General features: G+C 36.7%; 1 protein-coding gene across 1 annotated transcript in view; it reads left to right on the top strand.

The window, feature by feature from the left end:
* The window catches only part of LOC110095625 (serine/threonine protein phosphatase 2A 55 kDa regulatory subunit B beta isoform-like), a 51,802-nt gene that overhangs the window by 6,650 nt on the left and 23,537 nt on the right, over positions 1 to 21,615 (top strand). The window contains exon 5 of the mRNA XM_020821274.2: positions 10,349 to 10,552. Within this exon, the coding sequence (XP_020676933.2) occupies positions 10,349 to 10,552 (204 nt within the window). The remainder of the gene's footprint in view (positions 1 to 10,348; positions 10,553 to 21,615) is intronic.

The raw sequence follows: 21,615 nt of genomic DNA, 5'->3' as shown, positions 1-21,615 counted from the left end.
GGTGGGTAATATGTCCTGTGCTTGAATGTGCTTTGCTCAACCTAGCTCTGCATCAGTCCTCCTCAGCAGCTGACGAGCTCGACTCCGATTAGCATATTGAAATAGCAACACCATTAGGGGTGGGGGGGGGGGGGGGGTGTTGAAATGGCCAAATATTAGCTACCATTGAATTGTAGGAACATGGTGGAGTCTGATGGTAAGGCAACAATGTAGGCATTTTCATTGATTTTGGCAATGATAGGCACAGGGTTGATTTTACGACATGTGAGCTTCGAATATATACCTTGAGGAAAACATTCACGATGAAGTCTGACCATAACAAGATTGCCAACATTAAATAGTTTCTGTCGTTTGGGCATCTATGGCAAACTTGTAGGCATTGAATGTAGGAGACGTGTGGCAGTCTGATGGTAAGGCAACAATGTAGGCATTTTCATTGATTTTGGCAATGATAGGCACATGGTTGATTTTACGACATGTGAGCTTCGAATATATACCTTGGGGAAAACGTTCACGATGAAGTCTGACCATAACAAGATTGCCAACATTAAATAGTTTCTGTCGATTGGGCATCTATGGCAACCTTGTAGCGTTGATTGTAATTGATTAGTTGTTAACGCAGGTCGGTAAGAATTTGCGTATATTGGTTGGTGATGGTGGTAACAGCTGCTGACTTGCATTTGGATAAAACAGTAATGTCCAATGCCAAGTTAGGTGATTTAGTGTAGACAATACTAAAAAGGGACTTACCAGTGGAACAATTTGTCATTGCATTGTAAGCAAATTCCTCTTTACTTAGCATTTCTTCCCATTGCTTGGGGTGCTCTTGGACTAGACATCGAAGTATGTTTCCTAGGGTGCAGTTAACAACCTCAGTTTGGCCATCTGATTGGGGGTGATAGGCTGAGCTCAAACTTAAATCAGTGCCCAAATGTTCTAAGCTCGTGCCAAAAGTGACTAATAAACTTTACATCTCTATTAAATGTTAGACTCCGAGGCAAGCCGTACACATGAACAATTTTGTGGAAGAAAATATTGGCAATGTGAAGAGTGTTAGATGTTTTCTTATATGATATGAAGTGCGCCATATTAGAGGATTTGTCGATGACCACCATGATTGAATCATTACCACGCCTGGTTCTTGGTAAGCCTCTTCCCAAATAAAGTCTCGGATAGACAATGGCATGTAAAGTCCAGTGTTTTGAGCTCCTCTCTTATAATTTTGATAGATGGAGCAGCGATTGACAAGTTTGATGGCATAATGACGTAGACGGGGCCAAAAGAAACACAAGTTCAAGAGCTGCAGTGTCTTCTCGCGACCTGCATGAGCAGCTAAACCTCTACAATGTGCTTCATGGATTAGGTGTTGCCGCAAGGATGACATGGGAATATAGAGGAGATTATTGCGAAATAAAAAGCCATAGCGTAGGGAAACTACAAGAAAATAGGTAACTAGTGACCAACAAAATTGGTCGCTAAAAATGTTAATTTGGACGCTAAAGAAAATAGCGACAAAAAAATTATTTGGATCGCTGATTTGTCGCAGTTGCCTCGTCGCTGAGGCTTTTAGCGACCAATTTTTTTTTGGTTGCTAAATTAGCGACCCCTAATTAATATTGGTTGCTAAAATTGGACATATTAGCGACCATTTTTTTGGACGCTAATGAATATTTATTTAGATGCTATTTAGTAATTTTAATAATTAATTTTATTAATTACATTTTCTCTTTAGCGACCAAAATAAAAATTAGTCGCAAAATAATCAACCTAATAAATCACATGCCCCATTAATTTCATGAAGTTTTGATATATGGTTATGGATATAAAAGTTATGATATTTAGTAAAAAAAATTATTATCCAATTATTATTCCTTGGTTATAACAATTAAGATCAATCCATCACTCCTTTATATTGCAATTAGTTAGATAAATTTCATAATAGAGAAATAACACATTTTATTAGCATGAGGTAACAATAATAAAAAGCATAGAATCCAAAAAAATTATATTCAATCTCAGTATAATTGTCAAGAATTTGTTAGGATAAAATGAAAATTATATTCATTCATATGCTTTTATAAAAACATCCATCAATTAATATAAAAAATGCGATCTCAGAAATCATTAATCCTAAAATCTTAATGTTTACAAAATGATAACATCTAGTTAACAAAAAATCTTTCATTAACTTTTATGCAAATAAATATAAAATTACAAAATCAGCTGTATCAAAGGTAAATGACAACATCAATCTATAATCACATTTAACAAAGCTTGTGCATTCGGAAGAGAAAAGCACTCCATCCTATCTATATAATAGAAAATCTTAGAGAAGCTGCTACTAAAAGGAATGCTATCCATAAGGTCTTCATTTTCTAGGAACAGCTCACAAGAAGGATGCAACAAGTTTAGCTCTGTTTCCTCTTCAACGGCTTCCAAAATGTCAGCTTCCAGATTTGACTTGCAGAAAGGAATTATCAAGTTAGATGCATAAATATTGTAGTTTTTCAAATAAGGAAACTTTATGGGCGAGACAAATCTGTCACAAAACATCACAAACAATATCAAAGAAAATCATCGTGAACAAATAAGATAGTTTCATCAAACACTCTTAAAGATGCTTCATTTAGGTGATGGAATTTACCTGCTTTTTGGATCGTAATAGAAGCCATTAATGGAGCCATCACTACAGGAGAAGCACACATAGTAGAAACCAGCTATTATCAAACCACAATCTATTCCAGCAGTAAAGAATGCTGTTAGGATTCTGAAGTGTTGTTCACAGCTGTTTGATGCACACGGGTGCTGAAGATGTGATCCCTTATCTTAGCTAGCATTGAGCAAAACTTCCTCATACAACTCTATTTTTTTACTTTACCAAATGCCTCAAATTGACTTCATTATAACAAAGTACATAAGCAGTAATAAGAAATACTATCAAATAAGACATCTTTAGTACCTTCCATTAGTCCTTAGGATGAGCAAACATAAAGAGCTGAAACACAGAAGCACTTACAGATCAACAACATGCTTTATTTCTTTGTTATGCATACAAAATTCAACAAAAAGAGAAGGTGACATACTAAAAAAAATGTATATATACATTCTCCAATGGCCTCATTTAGCAGAATTTGTAAATATAAACTGAAAAATTTGTATCTAAACTAAAACTTGAGTTGAATGAAGAACAAAGTTCAAACAAAACCTTACAATCTATACATCTTCCCATCATTTTTAAGCTCGGCACAAAAGTCATCATAAACTAGCAGAACAACTTCAAGCTCACTTCTGAGCTTTTGTTTATGCAAATCAAAACCAAGGTGTACAAACAATTTCTTTACGAATTTAAATAAGCAAAATACTATTGTACCAAAAAATTGTATCTGTAGAGAAGCTAATAATGCCAAAGGGTCAATGACACAGTCAATAATGTACATAGTGGCTTTGTTTGTATGCGTAATCAAAGATTGAGGAACATAAATTGGTAACATTAGCATACTAGTGTTTGAGCTTCACCATCTAGGAACTTCAGTAAGTCTGTTGATACAACACCAATCGTAATAGGAATTCTCCACATTCAAATCATACTAATAACTACATTAGCATCAAATTGAATTTAAAAAAAGTAAGAATTTCATAATGATTTCCTTTTTGCTTGATATGTTTCATCTATTCGATTACTTGTAAATGCCAAAGTGTTGATAGATCTATTCTCTTCAGGAATTTTTGAATCAAATGTACATTCCTCCTCTATTATGATCACATATTCAAGCCATAAGCTATTTGCTGGCATTTGTGATAATTAAACATGTGATTCATTTTGGAATAACAATAAATTTCTTGCATGAGAGTATGCTATCTTGCATTTCTCTATTGCTCTTACTTTTGCACAATGCAATATGCAGAAGTTTCTGACAAATTCAATACCTTGGAGCACTCAATTTCAAGCCCAAACTGCCAATGCAAACTAAACAAATATAAAATTTTAGACTACAGGTATATGAAGGCGTTAACCAAATAATGAACTTTTCAAGCCCAAACTCAAAGAAATCAAATCAGACAACATGTTGCCCCTTAGAATGAGAGATCTATAAGTAAGTTTCAGCACAATATGCTTTATCACTACACGCAGTAATTATTAAGCAAGCCATGACATCCCTATGATCATCTATTTCTCATATCTTGAGTAAAAATAAAGCAAAGAGAGGGAGATCATTACTTTTATAGCAATGAAGTTCCTTGTCAACTAGAGGAAAAAGAGAGCAAGGCTACAACTTCCTAGGGGTTTCGGTTCTGTTTCAATCCTGTGGGAGAGTGGAGATCGGCTGTTGGAAACGGCGACCTAGGGCAAGAGCCAGTCGGGGAGCAAGATCGGCTTCGAGTTGGCTCCCTTGGAGCGAAACCGAGAGTGGGAGACGGGCTGGGGCTCAGTCCTAGGGTTGGTGGATCGAGAGACGTCGGAGACCGGCGAGAGAGAGGTGCGGCCGACCTTGGGGTCGTGCAAAGCAAAGGTAGACGGGCTGGGGAAGACGTGCAAACCAGGCGGTTTCCGCCTGGAGCCCCTTGCCAACCGATGAGATGGTTCTTGCGAATCCAAGAGAATGAGATCGAGAGGAGGGGGGTGTTGCAAAACTGGAGGGAGACGGTTCTGCCTGTGTAATTATTGCGAACCGAGAGAGAGCAGGGAGCCTTGCGAACTGGGAGGAGGCGAAGCCAGGAGGTTTTTCGGGAACAACCCAGGAGACGGGGCTGCTTTCGCGAATACAAGGGAGCGAGAGATTGTGGGAGTCTGAATCGGCTCTAACCGAATCTAAAACTCCTCGATTCAAATTGATGACTAAATCGATGACTGCGATCTATGGATTGATTTAAAAACAATTTGAGTTGATTATTCTAATTGTGATTATAATCGATTTAATCAAATTAAATTCACTTAATATCAAGTTTAATGAATATTTATTTCGATTTTATTTTATTGATTTGAAAAGGTTGATTTAATCAATTTTTCATCCAAATTAATGTTTATTTGATTTTAATAGGTTTGAAACGAGTTGAATTTAGATTTAATCGAAGCTGTCATTTGTTAAATCAAATTTGCACCGAGTCAATTTTATTTGAATTTTTGATGATTTAGGTCGAGTCAAAAGGTTGAGTTGATGCTATGGTGTTGGGTATTCACCTAAGAAAAATCCTAAAGACGACATCTACACTAGGCTACGAAGACCTAGGTGATAGAGATTAATTCCGGGGAAATTGACCTCGAATATTGAGGTCAACAATAAAATGTTAATGATATTTTAAAAATGTATTATGTACACTATTAAAAAGAATAATTAGTCACTAAAATGACATGTATATATTTGTGAAAAACAAATCTCTAGACTTTTAGTGACAAAATTAGTAGTCAATTTTCCTTTTTGGTGGCTAATATCTATATTCCTTATTATTTAGAGGCCACACTTACTTTTGGTCACTAAAAGATATCTTTAGCGACCAAATTTTTTTTTGTTTCTAATTTTTTGGTTGCTATTGACCCATTTTCTTGTAGTGTATTCGTCCACAGATTTGTCTGTGAAACATTGTTTCCAAATGTCATTGAAGCCAGTGTCCATAATATACAGCTCCTTAAGGCAGCTGCGTAAGAAGAACAATTTTGCGACTAAGAGCATCAACTACATGATTCTAGCTACCAGATTTGTGTTTTAAGACAAATGAAAATTTGTGTAAAAATGTTATCCATCGGGCATGCATCCTGTTAATAGTCTTTTGATTGTTTATGTATTGGAGCGCCTTGTTATCACTGCAAAGGATAAAATCCTAGTGTAGTAGATAGTATTCCCATTATTTAAGTGCACTTATAATTGCATAAAATTCCTGCTCTTAAACTGTCCATCTTTGCCAAGCCAGACATAGTTTCTCGCTGAAGAAGGCAATGAGTTTACCTTCTTGAGATAACACCACACCAATTGTTGTATTCCTAATAATTACTTCTTTTGCTTTATAACATTTGTTCTATGTTTTTCCATTTACTTTTATTAAGTCTGTAACTGATTAGTTTTTTGATGATTATATTTCTCATGTAACATGGCTTGTTGGTCCTGATATTATGACATAGCCACAGATGTTTTTGTTTGATTATGATCTAATCTTCATATTTTTATGTTTCTATTTACAGACTTACAATTCCCATTTTAGTTTGAATATTCGTTTAATGTGCATAACCAAGCCTGCATGTGTTTGCATGGGAGAATTATCTTTTCTTAAGTGAATTAAACTTCTCCTTTCATTTTTTTTTTTGCATCTACCACTTTGTCTATTCCTCAAACTCAGCATCACGTTGTTTATTGTGATTTTCATGATACGAACTATGTGTAGAACAAGTTTCATAGTGTTGGTGATGATTTAATCATTCATCTGGGTTTTTAAAAATACAAAAAATATCAAAGAAGATATAGAAGCTATTTTTAAAGTCTAGGTTACTAATGTATTTCACAAATCAAAATCATTGAATATATATATCATCAAGAACCCATATATTTGATTTCAAACCATTTAAAAGTCTTTGCACTTAGAAATCACAATTTTTTTATAATTCAATCGGAATCATCAATTGCAAAAATTTTCTTGGATATGATTAATCCGTTTTTTTTTTAATAATTCTTGAATTCTTGCATAGCACTTGTTTTAATGATACTTAAAAGATTGGATGGTTTTGATCTTTTAGTTGAAGGTCATTACATGAAATTTTGATTGGGTGTAGAATATGTGTTCTCCTCCTAGATTGAAAAAAGTCCTAGTTGTTGATTTTTTATGGAGGAAGCAAGAACAGCAAAAGTTGATAAGTAATAAAAATGGTAGTATAAAACTTTATGTAATATCTACAAAAGATCAATAGTCATATTTTAAATAATATTCTTATTGGATTTTATTAATTATGGAAGAGAAAGACGTTTGAGATTGAAGATAATGAAGAGGATTGGGAAGATGTTGATTCAAGTGAGGATAAAGGAGGTGAGAAAGCAATCAACTATGATGTTGATTCTAATGAAGACTCTTTGAGTGATAGAAATGGGAGAGAATTTTGAATTCATGAATATATATATTTATTTTAGAGGCTATATTGTTGGAAGTACTGTGGGTATAAAGTATTAGTTTTGCAGGGGTTTTAAAAATATTGGTGTTTGGTTGAATGAAAAAGGAGCGCATTGTAAAGTATTACTTTTGCAGTGTAAAGTGTTCTAGTTTATTTTTTGATGAAAAGTAAACTCGACCAGTTTTGAGTGAAACTTTTTTCACTGCAAGCAAGCTATCTTATAGCCATCAGCCTCCACCGCTTGCTGTTGGTTGTCATTGGCCACTATTGCTGGTCACCGCTGCTTGCTGCCAGTCACCGGCCATTGTTGCCGCCGCCACCAATCACTGTCATTGTCTTCCAACGCCAACCATCGTTGTGCTACTAGCCACCACCTCTCGTCATAGGCCACCGCAGTCACTGTCGTCGACGTTGCTGCCGTCTTCCAATGCTGGCCATCATTGCCACCACAACCGCTATCATCCGATTGTGATCGCTAGCCACCGTCGCCACTATCACCATTGCCTAATGCCCATTGTCGGCTATCTTTGGGCTTTATATTGCATTCATTTCACTTCATGCCAAAAAAATAATCACTTGCATTTAATTTACTCTCATCCAAATAATTCCAAAGTATTTCATTTACACTATAATTTTTTTTTCAGCCAACCAAATAGCCCCTAGACTTCCTTTATGTTTACTTGTTTATTTTAGACTTTTTTTCCTATTATTGACTGATGATATGACTTTTTACAATGTTACTTTATCACTTTTGGATTAATTTTAAACGCCATATTTGGAGAAATTTGAGCTAAAATTTTATTTTGTTACTTATTGTTTAGTCATAAGGAGAATTAGTCTCAAATTTTATTTAGAGGCCTACACATCAAAACCTCAAGGCTTACACCTTGCTTTATGAAAAAAAAAAACAACAATATTTGATTGCACAATTTTAAACTTTGATATACACAAAAAAAAAATCTTAAAATAGTTACTCCACTATTCTTATGTGGCCAGTTTAGTCCCGAATATCACATTTCTTCAACTTAGTTGCTCGGCTATACAAAATTAATCTCAAATGGCCCCTCTAATAGAAATTGATAAAATTGTGATACATATCTGATCCTAATAATCCGCTGATGTGTTCCTGCTTATGCAAAATTGATCCCAATTCAATCCCTAAGGGACTATTTGGGTTCAATTCTGTAAAGTGGAGATAGTATGTTGGAGAAATGTGTTATTCTAGTTTAAGTTGCCCACTTACAAGAGGCTATTGTGGGACTTATATATATAACTGATCCCAATATAGTCCCTTAGAGGCTATTTGGGATCAATTTTGTATAGTCGAAGAAATGTGATATTTTGCAATTAAACTAGCCACATACAGATTAAGGACACTATTGTGGATTATCAATAATATATAATATAGTTATATTTAAATTTATATATTTATAAAATATAATATATATATATATATATATATATAAGATGGAAGGAGGAAAGGAGTGTGCATGAGAGAGAGGAATTCAAAAAAGGAAGTGTGTTTTGACTGTTGATGCTTGGTGCTCTTACTAGCTAAATCTATGAAATTTTTTGGTTTCTATAATCATGTAATATGTTTTTTCCTATTGTCTCAAAATTAGGTATCTATCCTAACAATTCTGTCTCTGCGCTTAGGCTTTCTTTTAGTTTCAGACAGTATAAATAATTGTTTAAGCTCGTGCATTGCTGCAGTTATAAATGTTCAATGTTAATGCTTAACCATTATGCTACACTGCATTTCTTTGGTATGATGTGTGTTTTAGAAGCCATGATACTTTTAATGAGAAAATTTTGCTTTTTTCTATTATTTTAGAACCTTTTGATATTTAAGTAGTTTTTTATAATGATTTCATTGTTTAAAATTGTGCAATATGAGGCTCGCCTTAGCGCAACTCCATTAAAAACGTCTCGAGCCTTACTCTCGACTTTTTTATGAGGCTTGTGCCTCAGCTTGGCTGAGGCCCGCTTTGAGGTGCACCTTGCCTTACTAGCGTAAGGCGTACGACTCACCCAATATATATATATATATATATATATATATTAGAACTCACCTAAATCCTAAACTAAAGTCTCGAACAAATCATGCCTTCATGCACTCCAAGTTGCATCAACTTTCTCTCAACCGCCTTGACCTCCAGCCCATCGCCTTTGCCGTAGCCACCACCGGGAAATCACTTGAATTGCACACCACCACCACCTCCTCTAAAAATTTTGGATTATTATTCTCATCTTTATATTGATGAAAAATATTATAAAAGGGAAAAATGATTGAAATAAATGAAGAAGAAATATATTGAGAGGCATTAAGCTTAACAGGATGAGGTAAGGGAAAGATCAATTTGTTATGACGACGACTCAAACAAAGACTCCCTTAGTAATAACATTGTAGATGATTTTTGAGTTGTCAATTATGTCAGCTTTATTTTAAGAATTAAACGTGGATGAATAGGGAACTGAGAAAGAAGGAATTTAGATTTGAACTTATGATACTTTTACGTAATTCCTATATTTTATGTTTTTTTGCACTTGTAACATTAGATTTCAATTATGTTTCTTGCAATTTATCACTTGTCACTTACGTCTTGTGTAATTTTTAGTTTCATATGTATTCCAATTTGTTATTTCATAGTTCATAGAAAGTTATTATATCATTATTTAACATATTATTTTGATATTATACAAAAAGACTCTTTTAACCTTAATTTTCACTTAACACAATTTTTGGATTTTGAATTTTACGCATCAAAACGCCTTGAGACTTATGGTCCACCTCACGAATGAAAAACGCCTCAATACCCAATTGTGTAATTTTAAACCTTGGATTATTTTATGCTACAACAATTTGAAGAAATAACTATGTTTGTTAATTTTAGTTCATTCAGTGCATGGGAGTTTTCTGTTTTTATCCATGGCTATTTAAATATCTTGCTGAATGACTGCATGAACTATGCTATTTTATTTCATTCAGAGCATCCAAGCTTTATACACATATCCATGACTAGTGAAATATCTTGTTGAATGACTGCACGAACTACGTTTGCTATTTTATTTCATTTAGTGCAGCGGAGCTTTATACTTTTTATCCTTGACTAGTTAAATATCTTGCTGAATGACTGCATGCTTTTTATCTCTCATGCATGGATCCTTGTAGATTTGCAGGTAGAATTAGTGCTCTTTATTTTCAGTTCTGTCTAAGCATTTATGATCGATTGTTTTAGTTTTCTTTTGCTGTAGGTGCAAGAAAAGAAAGTCAAGAGACTATCCGTGATGAATTTGGATCATTCGCAGGCTGCCAGAAATGACAACTTTGCTTGTTCGTGTACAGCTAGTCCAAAAGTATCTCTTACAAATGGTGGGTACGCAGATAGTCCTTACAAATATCAGAGCAATGACTACGAATTTTCTTCTGCAGGATTTCCTTCCTTGCGCCTTCCCATGGTATTTGTGTTCAATCCAGCTTAATGAATTCATGCATTGTATTATATAAGGTAGCAGTGTTCTTAAATACGCATGTATCGTAACATTTTATCTTATAAATAAGCTGTTTAATAGCTATGATTCTTGAACATGGTCCATCGAAATATACATAATTATAACATCAGATCCATTTTTAATTATTGCTGATAATTTTATACTGTTTTTAGCTTTTGTAGTTACATGGCGTCTGTGTATCCTAACTTATTTCTAGCTGGTCAACTTTGATCATTTGTGTCACCCTAGGTTAATATTACCTTCTGTAGAGTAAAAACTTGTTTATTTAGATATTGCTATCGTACAAATATTCCCTTAGTTTTAATATGTGACCAGATCCTGCTAAATGTGCAAGCTAACAATGATCAAGCTATATGAATGCATAAACTTAAAATAAAATAAAAGTGAACATAATAATTTATCCGGAATGATTGGTTTATGTGCAAAGTAAGAAGCATAGTGTTAGACTGGTCTAGCCGGTCCACGCGGGACCGGCCCAGGCGCGAACGAGGCGGAACATCTCCGCCTCTTGCTCTAGTTGCACGAATTGCGGGAGCTAACAAAGCATTTTAAGAAGGGTTTTTGAGGGATTTGGGAGGGAAATTTGAATGTAGGGATTGTTTAGGGGTTTCTTTTTGATTTGTATGCATTAAATACTTTGTTTTCCTGGGGTTAGGACATCTTGAATTTGGCGGAAATTTGAGATCTCTTAGGTTTTCTTTGAGCTCTAGCGGCGTCTAGAGAATGGGAGAGATCGATCCTTCTCTCGAATAGAGGATCAATTGTATCCTGGTATTTTCTGTTTCCCTTTCATCAAATAATACAAATTATCTATTTTTTTTGTGGTTTTGTGTGGATTTTTGTGGACAATTCTCACTGTTTTCTGAAGATTGATAGGAAATACTTGAGATCTACAAGTGTTTCCTATCACATAGATGCTTTTAACGAGGTGACCCTTCTAAATCTGATGCTTTTAAAATGTTTAAGCACTTCATGGATAATGTGCTAGTTATACCAAGGTTAAAAATGCGAAATTGGGAATCAAGTCTTTTTTCTAAGCGAGGCAAGGAGTAAGCAATAAAATGAAAAAATAAAGTACTAAAAATTATAAATAACTCATAAAAATGACAAAATATTCAGTAAACTATAAACATAATGTCTTGTTTTAAAGTAAATGTTACTAAAACAAAATATTCAAATTAAATACTCAAAACTTAAACATGTCCCTAGAATTAAGACTGAAAGCAGTCTCATCGTCACTTTGGACAGTATTCAGAAGATTCCTCATACTTTATGTCAAATTCATCTTCAAAATCTTCTCTAACAGCAATATGAAGAAATTCAAGGGAAACTTCAAAGCATATCACAAAAAATTCTAGCTCAAGCAATAGGCTCCCTAGTTCCTGCAGCATTGTTCAGAATTTCGAGTCAAGCATGTGACCTGTAATAGCATTGTTCAGAATTTCAAGTCAAGCATGTGACATTTAAATTAACTATTCACTAGCTCTCTATATAAAATTCTATCTATAATTATTTTGTTCTTATAACTAGTCATGCATCTACTTATTTGTAACTCGCCTTGCGCACTACTTTTAATTTATAAAATATTTGGGATAGACTTCTATCCTCTCATAAGAGGAAAAAAATAAAGCTTAGAAGTAGACCAAATTCTTAACATGCAAAAATAATTTTCGAAACATATGGAATTTTCAACACACACCTCTAAAATGAAATTCTGAACTTCTTCAGTAAGGGATCCTCCACAAGCTTGCCTGTAAAGTAAACATATATGTTTTACAAAAAAAAAAAAAAAAAAAGTCCATAGAAAAATTATATGCGCAGATCATTAGCATTTCCGGAATACTACAATTGAAATGTTAATTTCTTAACACTATGATATTCCAAATATGGCCGAGGCATACCCTCGCTAAAAATAAATGCTAAGTTTCCACTCAAATTAAGTCAAAAGTATGGAGAGAAGATTTTCATTTTCAGCTGTTCCGCTGAAAACTTTTGATCTTTGTCTCATTGAAAAACCATCAACTTTTTTTCATTTATCTTTCAGCATAACAAACTGCCACATGAGATTACATTTTTTTTTTTTAATTTCCACTTAGATTAATTTCCCAAATAAAGATGCATTTTGAGCCTCCAAACAGGAACTTGATGCTAATAATCTATTCTACTTTGAATAATCAATGATATGAAATATCATATAAATGAGAATGGATTCCTCCATAGTCTAATATTTATTCCCACTTGCTCCAAAAGAACTTGTAGAGGCTCGACCTTGGAAATGGAAAATAAATTTAGGAGTAGTTTGACTACTAGTCAAAATCTGGCCTGATAATTAGCTAAACAGACTTTTTGTTAGTGACAAATAGGTTGGTGCATACCAACTTTTACAGGGAATAGAAAGAGAAGGATAAAGCAAAATTACATGACTTGTGAAGTTGACATTCTACCATTCTTTATACAATTGTCTAGTGTCTGCTAATTAATTTAATGAGCTTAATATTAAAGCAGTCTCGCGAAGAAAGATCATTACCTCTCTACAAAGAACTCAACCTGCCACAAAGAACTTGACCTTACACAAAAAAGCAAAGCAGAAGCAGGCAAAGCAGAGGCAGTTTACATGAAGCCATAACAGATTGTTACCTTTGTGGCGAGTTGACGAAGGTTGGAACGACGGTTTCGAAACTAACGAAGCCCTAAATCTAATAGGTGCGCTTGGCTTGGCGGAACTTTATAAAATCAATTAAATCGAGGCAGCGCCCCAAACTACCTCAAGGCATTAAGCCTCAACTGACACATAGTTTGGCCTACCCTCTAACAGTCAATCTGGAGTTAACAGAGAAGGGAAATCTAAACTGGTTCCTTCTTACTAACACCAATTCCGAACCACTACTTTCAGAATAAAGTGAGTAAAAGAAATATATTTAGACTCTCCTAATTTGCCAACCTATCAAATTCCATAATTAATAATGGGAAGCATGTAATATCCCTTAATGAACATCAAATACAATTGAAGTAAATGCAGAGTTTTACTAAAACTTTTAAAATTTGCTTACATATCCAAAAGTCTATATAGATATCATTCTGTGGGCTCCGAAAATTCGGCCCTGGCCTCCGCCCGCTTTTCTATTTATTCGGCGAGGGAGTTTTAACGAACTAAGTTCCGAGGTAAATTTTGGAAGGCAGATGGGTTTGTAGATAAGACACTACCCAGAGATTTCGCCCTCATTTTGCGAGGACTTTATGATCTGAGTTCTGGTTTCCTATAGGCGCAAGCCCCTATAGTTAATTACCCCTCCCGATCACGAGAGAGAACTTTCGATTAAGGCTAGTCGTCAATCAGATACATTATATCCATAGATATATAGTATCAAGTGTATAGTAGCAGCAATGGGTTTGGAAATAGTTGGAGAATTTGAGAATTTGGAAAGTTTGAATGTTTGGAAATTTGATATTTAAAAAAAAAATTTCACCATCGTGTACTTAAAGCGGATGGTGGGGGAATGGATGATGGGCCCGATCAAGATCCCATGGTTCCGTCGTCCCGGGCCATCGTGGTTCCTGGTCTACTTAGTCAGAGGAGGTAGTCGACCCAACCTGACAGAAGGATCCTTGTCGGCAGCCATGGGTTGCTTCGTCCAAGGGGACATTATGACCTGGGATGGATATTTGTCTAAGGGGACAAATTTGAATCCACCTTAGCTAACAGAGGGATTTTTGCCCTATCAGTCATATCCTATTGATTCATATCTCAAAGATTTGATGCCAATAAGGAGCGTATTGGCGTTGTCCATAACCGCTATCTATGGTGCTATTTGGCGGCAAAATCACTCGGTTCAGAGGGTCCCGGGTCATAACCATTTATACTGCGGTGCCATTTGATGGCAAAACTGCCGGTCAGAGGACACGTACCACGTCTTTACTGGCAGGAGATTGTTTGAGAATGGATCCTAGTGATATTTTCGACTAGGCATTTGACTCTTTGTGAACTGAAGTAGTTTTTAATTTATCCACCACAACAAACTGTTGCGGAGGGTGGATGGATTTTTCTTTAAGTTATTGATGGATTTATTTCAGTTTTAAATATCTTTGGATTTCTGGATTATAGATGATCTTTAGAATTTTTGGATTTTGAGTGCACTTTTGGGAGGCATTTGAAAATGCTTGAAATTAACCCCTCCAGTTGAGATCATCGTTCAACACGGCCATCATCGGGGTGTTTGTGATCATTTCCATTTGATTGAACCTTGTCGACCCTATCAACTTGCTGATAGGGGATCGGGTTTCGTAAGCTTCATGCCTTTGTTTGTGAATTTTCTTTGATAAAGGCCTTGAAGGCCTAATATGAATGTATAAAATAAATATTCCGGTCAAATTCATGACCACATATTTATTTTATGATTCGAATCCTGTCTACTCCTATTTATCTGCCTAGGAGGATCGGGTTTCGTAGGCTTTGTGCCTTTATTAGTGAATTTTTTTTGTTAAAGACCTTTAAGGCCTAACATAATGTATTTAAACAAATACACCGGTCGCTACAACCGTGTATTTTGTTTGAAGGTTCAAACTCTGTCGACTTCTATTGATCCATATAGAAGGATCGGGTTCGAACTTGAATTCACTTGTCAACCCGCGCAACATCCCTAGGCGTCATTTGTGTATCTATAACATGCTCGCCGGGGCCCATGTGGGTTTTGATGATATTTTCCCCTTTTAGTGTAACTATGTGTATACAATTTATAGTGCACGTGCAGGGGTACTTTAAAATAATTGTAGTTGTGCAGGTAATCACCATTTGAGTACATAACATTTCATTTGAGATCTTATACATGTCTTCTATCCGTTAGTACGAATGTTGCGGATCCGGTGGCGATGTTATCTGGATGTTCTGAGGCATCTCATTATCTTGTTGTTGGCTCCCCTTTTTTCATTCACCGGGGAGATCTTTCTTGAGGTTCATGACCACTGCCTTAAGAAGAATCCCTTTCGGGGTCTTTAGTGTAGTAGAGTTATTATTTTCAGTGTTTGTAGATACCAGAACTATTTTCTTTATAAGTATAGGACTAATAAGATGTTTTGGAATAGTAGGAAGTTTAGTTCTAATTTGTTCAAATCCCTTTTTTCATTCTGCCAGGAGAAGTCCTTTTTCGTACATCATGCTATCTTCGTGCCCGATGTACTCAAGAATCTCTTAATCACCGCTGTCGTAGGTGATATCTGTACTTGTGTCCACAGTGGTTCGTTGTACCTATAATATATCCACTGTTGTTATCCACAAGTGGCTTGTACATATTTACAGGGACCTGTTGTATTTTCTAGGACCTCCCGGAGGTGTTCGTAGGAGAGTCATTTGCACCAGTATCATATCCACCTTTCACCAATCTCAGGTGGGTCTTGATTGTACTTGTTTGTAGGAGACTAAATCATCATTATCGATTGACAGTGTTGCCATCTTCAATCAACAGGCATATGTCGGGATTGTCGTAGGAGTTCGTTACATTCATCTTTCTTGTGCATCGGGATTCTATCTTCCACTTGCAACTTGTTGTTAGCTTAGAGAACTGTGCATTTAGACTTTGGTTTGTTCATTCATCCAAAGCCTAGTCTTATGTGTTCCATCAGACTTGAGTTCAAGGTTCAATTCATGCTTGAGTCTTGTATGTTGTTATGGGTTCAGCTCTTTGCATCCTACTCAATCTCAAGCTCCTTGAATCCTTTGTTGTGCTTGAAAATTCAGGTTCTTTATTGTTTAAATCTCCTTGTATATGATTTAAGCTTGAGTTCTTTACATATGTTCGAATTTGAGTTCAGTTTCATTCAGACTTGAATTCAAACTCAGTATGAGTCTTTCACATTCATTCAAGTCTTCTACTGTCATGTTGAGTTCATCAATATTTGAATCTAATGATTGCAAATCCAAATTTCATTTGGCTTCGTACAGTTCAAGTCTAAATGCATAAGTTCTTGTTGTCCACAACTTGTTCTAATTTTGAGTTTAGAGTGCAAGATCAAGTGATTGTCCAGGGTCTTTTGCAGTCCTGTAAGTTCAATTGAATACTCAATTTGATTTGAATTTGGTTTTAGTTTGATTTTATTTCATTGGGTTTGACATTTAAAAATCATTTAAATTTTGTTCAGATTTTGGTCCACAAGTCCACTGGTCATTTGAGTCCAAGTTCTATGCTTTCAGTTCAAGTACGACTCCTCTGTTGTCCTTCGTATTGCTGCTCAAATGATGTCTTCTTGTTGTTCAGGTCTTGTGCCCTTCAGTGAAAATTTCGGCAGCACTTCGGCATATCCCCCGTTTGGGGGAAATGTAGGGGAGCTGGGCCTTCCCACCACGCTACTCGAGCGTGTATGGTAGGTGTCCTTAGACACCGCGGCCGTATAAATTTCATCCCACCACGCTACAAAAGCGTGTATGGGGCCTTCAGCAGTACCCGTACCAGAACAGTAGTTACCCTCCCCACTACGCTACAAGAGTGTGTATAGGGCTTACCAATATCGCTGTATGCGTCGCACCAGACTCCCTCCTACCGTGCTACAAGAGCGCGTATAGGTGGTTCTCCGGTCCGCCGCATACGCCGAGAATGAGATTTGGAACATCATACCTTTGCGTAGCAGTCGTTGGAGCCGACGTCGAGGTCGAGGATCGTCCCCACCACGCTACAAGAGCGCGTATATGGCTTACTCGCCTTGTCGCACCTGTTGCACTGGATTTCCCCCCACTGTGTTACAAGAGCGCGTATAAGAGGTCCACCAGGGCATCGAGCACGTCGAGGACGGGATTTAAGTTAGTAACTTATACCTTGAGGAAGTCGTCGGGGACTGTCGGCGGTGTCGGCTCGAGGATCGAGGCAAGAGGAGCATTTACAATTAATGATAATTAATTAATCATTTAATTATAACTAATCTATCAATTATATTTAATTATAATTAATATTACTTAATTATAAAAAATATAATTAAATAATAAGTAAATAATTAATTAAAATTAATGATATTTAACTATTCAATTATAATTAATCTATTAATTATAATTAGTTATGCCTAATTATAATTAATAATAATTAATGATAATTAAAAGTTAAATATAATTAATAATTTAATTATAATTAATCATAATTATTATAATTAATAATTAATTATAATTAAAAATAATTATAATTAATAGTAATTAATTAATATAATTAAAATTAAATAATATCTCCCTCTCCACTCTCTCTATTCGGCGGCTTTAAGGGATTTGGTCGAAGAAGATCGCGTAAGGGAGAAAGTTACCTATACAGCAAGCGAGCTCCCGTTGTTGCTCCGTTCAAAATGTCGCAACTTCGATCCGACAAAAAAAGGAACGTCGTCGGAGGAGGCAGGGAAGCGCACGAAAGGATGAAAATTGCCTTCACGGTCAGGCGAGCTCACGTTGTTGCTTTCGATCAAAATGTCTAACTTCCGATCCAATGGGGAGGGAAAGTCGGAGGTGTGAAGTCGAACCAGACACGAAGGAGTCACGAAGGAGGCGGAGAGGGTGAAAGTTTCCCTTGCGGCTAGCGAGCTCCACTCGTTGCTTCCGATCAAACTGCTGTAACTTCCGATCCGTCTGGAAGAAGAGAGAGCGAGAGAGACAGAGGGAGAGCGAGAATGAGAGAAAGAGAACGGGAGAGGCAAAGAGTGAGAGAGCCCGAGCTCTCTCATTTCTTCAGTTTTTTAACGAGGCAGAGGGGTCATGCGGAGGACGTGCGTGAGGCGACATCGACGAGTACTAGGATCGTGGCCGCACGTCCGAATAGGTACGCGAATTTTTTTTTTATTTCCTTTCGGCTGCCGTATACAGGTCAACAAATGCCCCCCTAACAAATGTGGTATGTGCCTAGAGCGAAACACGTTTGTTGTATGCTAATTGACCCTATGAATCTCTAGATATTTGTTCTAGATGTCACACTAGAGCTTTCACTTAGTGGATCTCCAAAAATTTGATTGGATGTCACACTAAGATTTTCTTTTAGTGGAAGTCCAAAATTTTGTTCGGATGTCACACAATGCTTCTTTTCTCCATAGATCTTAGATGTATCCATAGATGGTTGATATATTGACTTTATAGATTGACACTAATGGATAGTATCACCACCATTTGTTCTCTTTAATTACCACGATCACTTTAGTTTGAAGCCTTTTCGTATATGCTCAATATTTTTTAATATATGGCTGTATCTTGATGAAATTTTAAATATTTATTTGAGGATCTTGGCATGCAGTGCGATGTCGACCCAAATAAATATTTAAAATGCCCCAGTCTTGCAGGGACATTCGTAGATGTTATCCAGGGTTCTCATTCTGCAACTTTGGCTAAAGTCATGAGATTTTGATCCTTCTGTCCTGTGCTTTGTGCTGCGGACTTGGTGAAGGGTTGTCTGATTTGTCTTTACTGACTTGTCAGAAATTTTGTATTCCTTCTGCTCTTTGCTTCTAGCTTTGGCGAGCTTGACGAAGGGGTAGATGCCGGTTACCTAAACCCTTTAGGTTTGTATTAGGTCAATGGCGAAAAGTCATCGGTCTAAAGCTTTGTGCATAGCGGACTTGTTGATGACAGAATCCACTTAGTTCAGCCTTAAGCTTTGTGTGAACTTTGGGATAATTTTCTTTGGTCCTTTGCTCTGTGCTTTGACGGACTTGTTGAAGAAGAATTCATTCGATCATTGCTTTGTGCTTTATGGATTTGTTGAAGGATTCACAGGTTTTGGATTCAGTTGATAGTACCGAATGTAGGTAGTATCTTAATCCTTAACCACTTGAGGAGACTTTAATCTGAGTCACTTGAGTTCATCAGATCGGGAGAGCTGGGATTTGACAGCTCTTCGTCCTCTGGTTACTGAGATGGAGGTTCGTCTACTGCGGCCTTTCTTATGGATTGTTGAGTAGATGGAGCTTCCAGCGATCCGGTCATATTTAGGCTTGTTGGATCGGATCTCTTACACTCATTCAGCCTTCAGACTTGAGCTATAGGAATTGCGCTTCCCAATGCTGATTTTGCTGAAGTTAATAGATATGAAGTCATCCTTTGTGGTTGTAGATTTTAGAGCCTACAAACATTCAGTAGTTGCTCGAGACTCATCCTCCTATTGAAACTTTGATCCTCCAGTCACTTAGGAGAATTTGGTATACTACGATCACTTGAACTGGTTGAGTCAAATTGGTCTTCGTTCTTCCTATAGTCCCTACTGACGGGTTGACGAAGTGCGGGTTCCGCTACTACGGCCTTTCTTATGACTTGTTGAGTAGACGAAGCTACTAGCGATCCGGCCATATTTGGGCGTGTTGGATCCGACCTTTTACACCCATTCGTACCTTAAGCTTCAGGCTGTCGAAAGACTTCAAGCTTTTCTGGCTAAATTTCGTAGGAGTGTGTAGCCATAAAAGTCTCTTTCTTGACTTTTGAACCTTGGTTTGTTGGAGAATGTGTTTTCTCGATCTTTGAGAGATCACCTGCATATACTTAAGAAAATAAGTATTTGTATTCTTTAGCACAAAAGAACATTTATATTGATAATTTTAAATATTTATTTGGGGATCTCGGCATGCAGCACGATGTCGACCCGAATAAATATTGAAAATGCCCCGTTTCGCAGGGACATTTTGGAGCAGAATAAATTTGAATCTTGAGATTTTAAATATTTGTTTGGGGATCTCGGCACGCGGCGCGATGTCGACCCGAACAAATATTTAAAATGCTCACAGTCTGATGGGGGGATTTTGAAATGTATTCTCATAACATAAGAGAATTTCAAAATATAGAATATACGTGTTAACAATAATGTATGAAAACATGACACGTTAAGCACAACAATTTATGGGGCAATTTCATGCATAATATTTCTTCAGGTATCGGCCATTGATCGGCGGCATAGGCCTCTGACCATTCAGATCGATGAGTTGATAAGCTCACCCCTGATACACCTCGATGACGAAAGGTCCTTCCCAGTTGGATATGAATTTGCCACGAATTTTTCTGTGTGAGATTATTGGCCTTCTCTGCACCAGAACCAATTCACCTTCTTGAAATGATTGAAGACGCACAATTCGATCAAAGGGCTTTGTCATTCTTGCTCGATAGATTTTTCAGGTTCTGCTGAGCTTGCAACCTGAGTTCATCGAGTGCATCGAGCTCTTCCATCCTTAGCCGAGCATTTTGTTCTTGAGGCAGCTCATTCTGGATAGCAACTCGAAGGGATGGAAGTTCAACTTCTAGTGGCAGTACAGCTTCAACTCCGAAATTAGAGTGTAAGGAGTGGCTTTGGTTGACGTTTTGTAGGTTGTACGATACGCCTACAACGCCTCTGCCATTTTCGTATGCCACTCTCTTTTGTTCTTGATGGGAATCTTCTTTAGTAATTTTACTAATGTCTTGTTGAAGGCTTCTGTCAGGCCATTTGCTCTTGGATAGTATATAGAGGAATACCGCCAATCAATTTTGTGCCGATCAACGAACTTGTAGATTTTTGTACTTTTGAATGCAGTACCATTGTCTGAGATTATACGGCGTAGCACACCGAATCTGTAAACAACATTGTAGGTGAAGAAGTTGATCACGTGCTCGGACGTAACTTCTTTAAATGGAGCTGCTTCTGCCCACTTCGAGAAGTAGTCGGTTGCTGCCAATATAAAGCGGTGTCCCGCTGACGACGACGGATCTATCGGCCCGATAACATCAGTACCCCAACATTCAAATGGCCAGGACGCTATTGTAGGGTGCACCGTGAATCTGACACTCATGGCACCTCTTAGCATGATTGATACAATCTCTGACCATAGTCGGCTAATAGTAACCCATTCTTTTGATTTTAACAGCCATCTTAGGACCTGATTGGTGTGTTCCACAAAGTCTTTCATGAACTTCTGTCATCACTTTATCAACTTCTCGAATCCCTAGGCATCTTAGCCACATTTGATCGAAAGCACGCCGATACAATGTGTTGTTGACAAACGAATATCGTAGCGCTCTCTTCCTGACTTGAGCAGCT

Source organism: Dendrobium catenatum, unplaced genomic scaffold, assembly GCF_001605985.2.
Source record: "Dendrobium catenatum unplaced genomic scaffold, ASM160598v2 fragScaff_scaffold_40, whole genome shotgun sequence".
Taxonomy (NCBI): Eukaryota; Viridiplantae; Streptophyta; class Magnoliopsida; order Asparagales; family Orchidaceae; genus Dendrobium; species Dendrobium catenatum.
The sequence above is the reverse complement of the archived record's forward strand: the minus strand, read 5'-3'. Positions and strand labels throughout refer to the sequence as shown.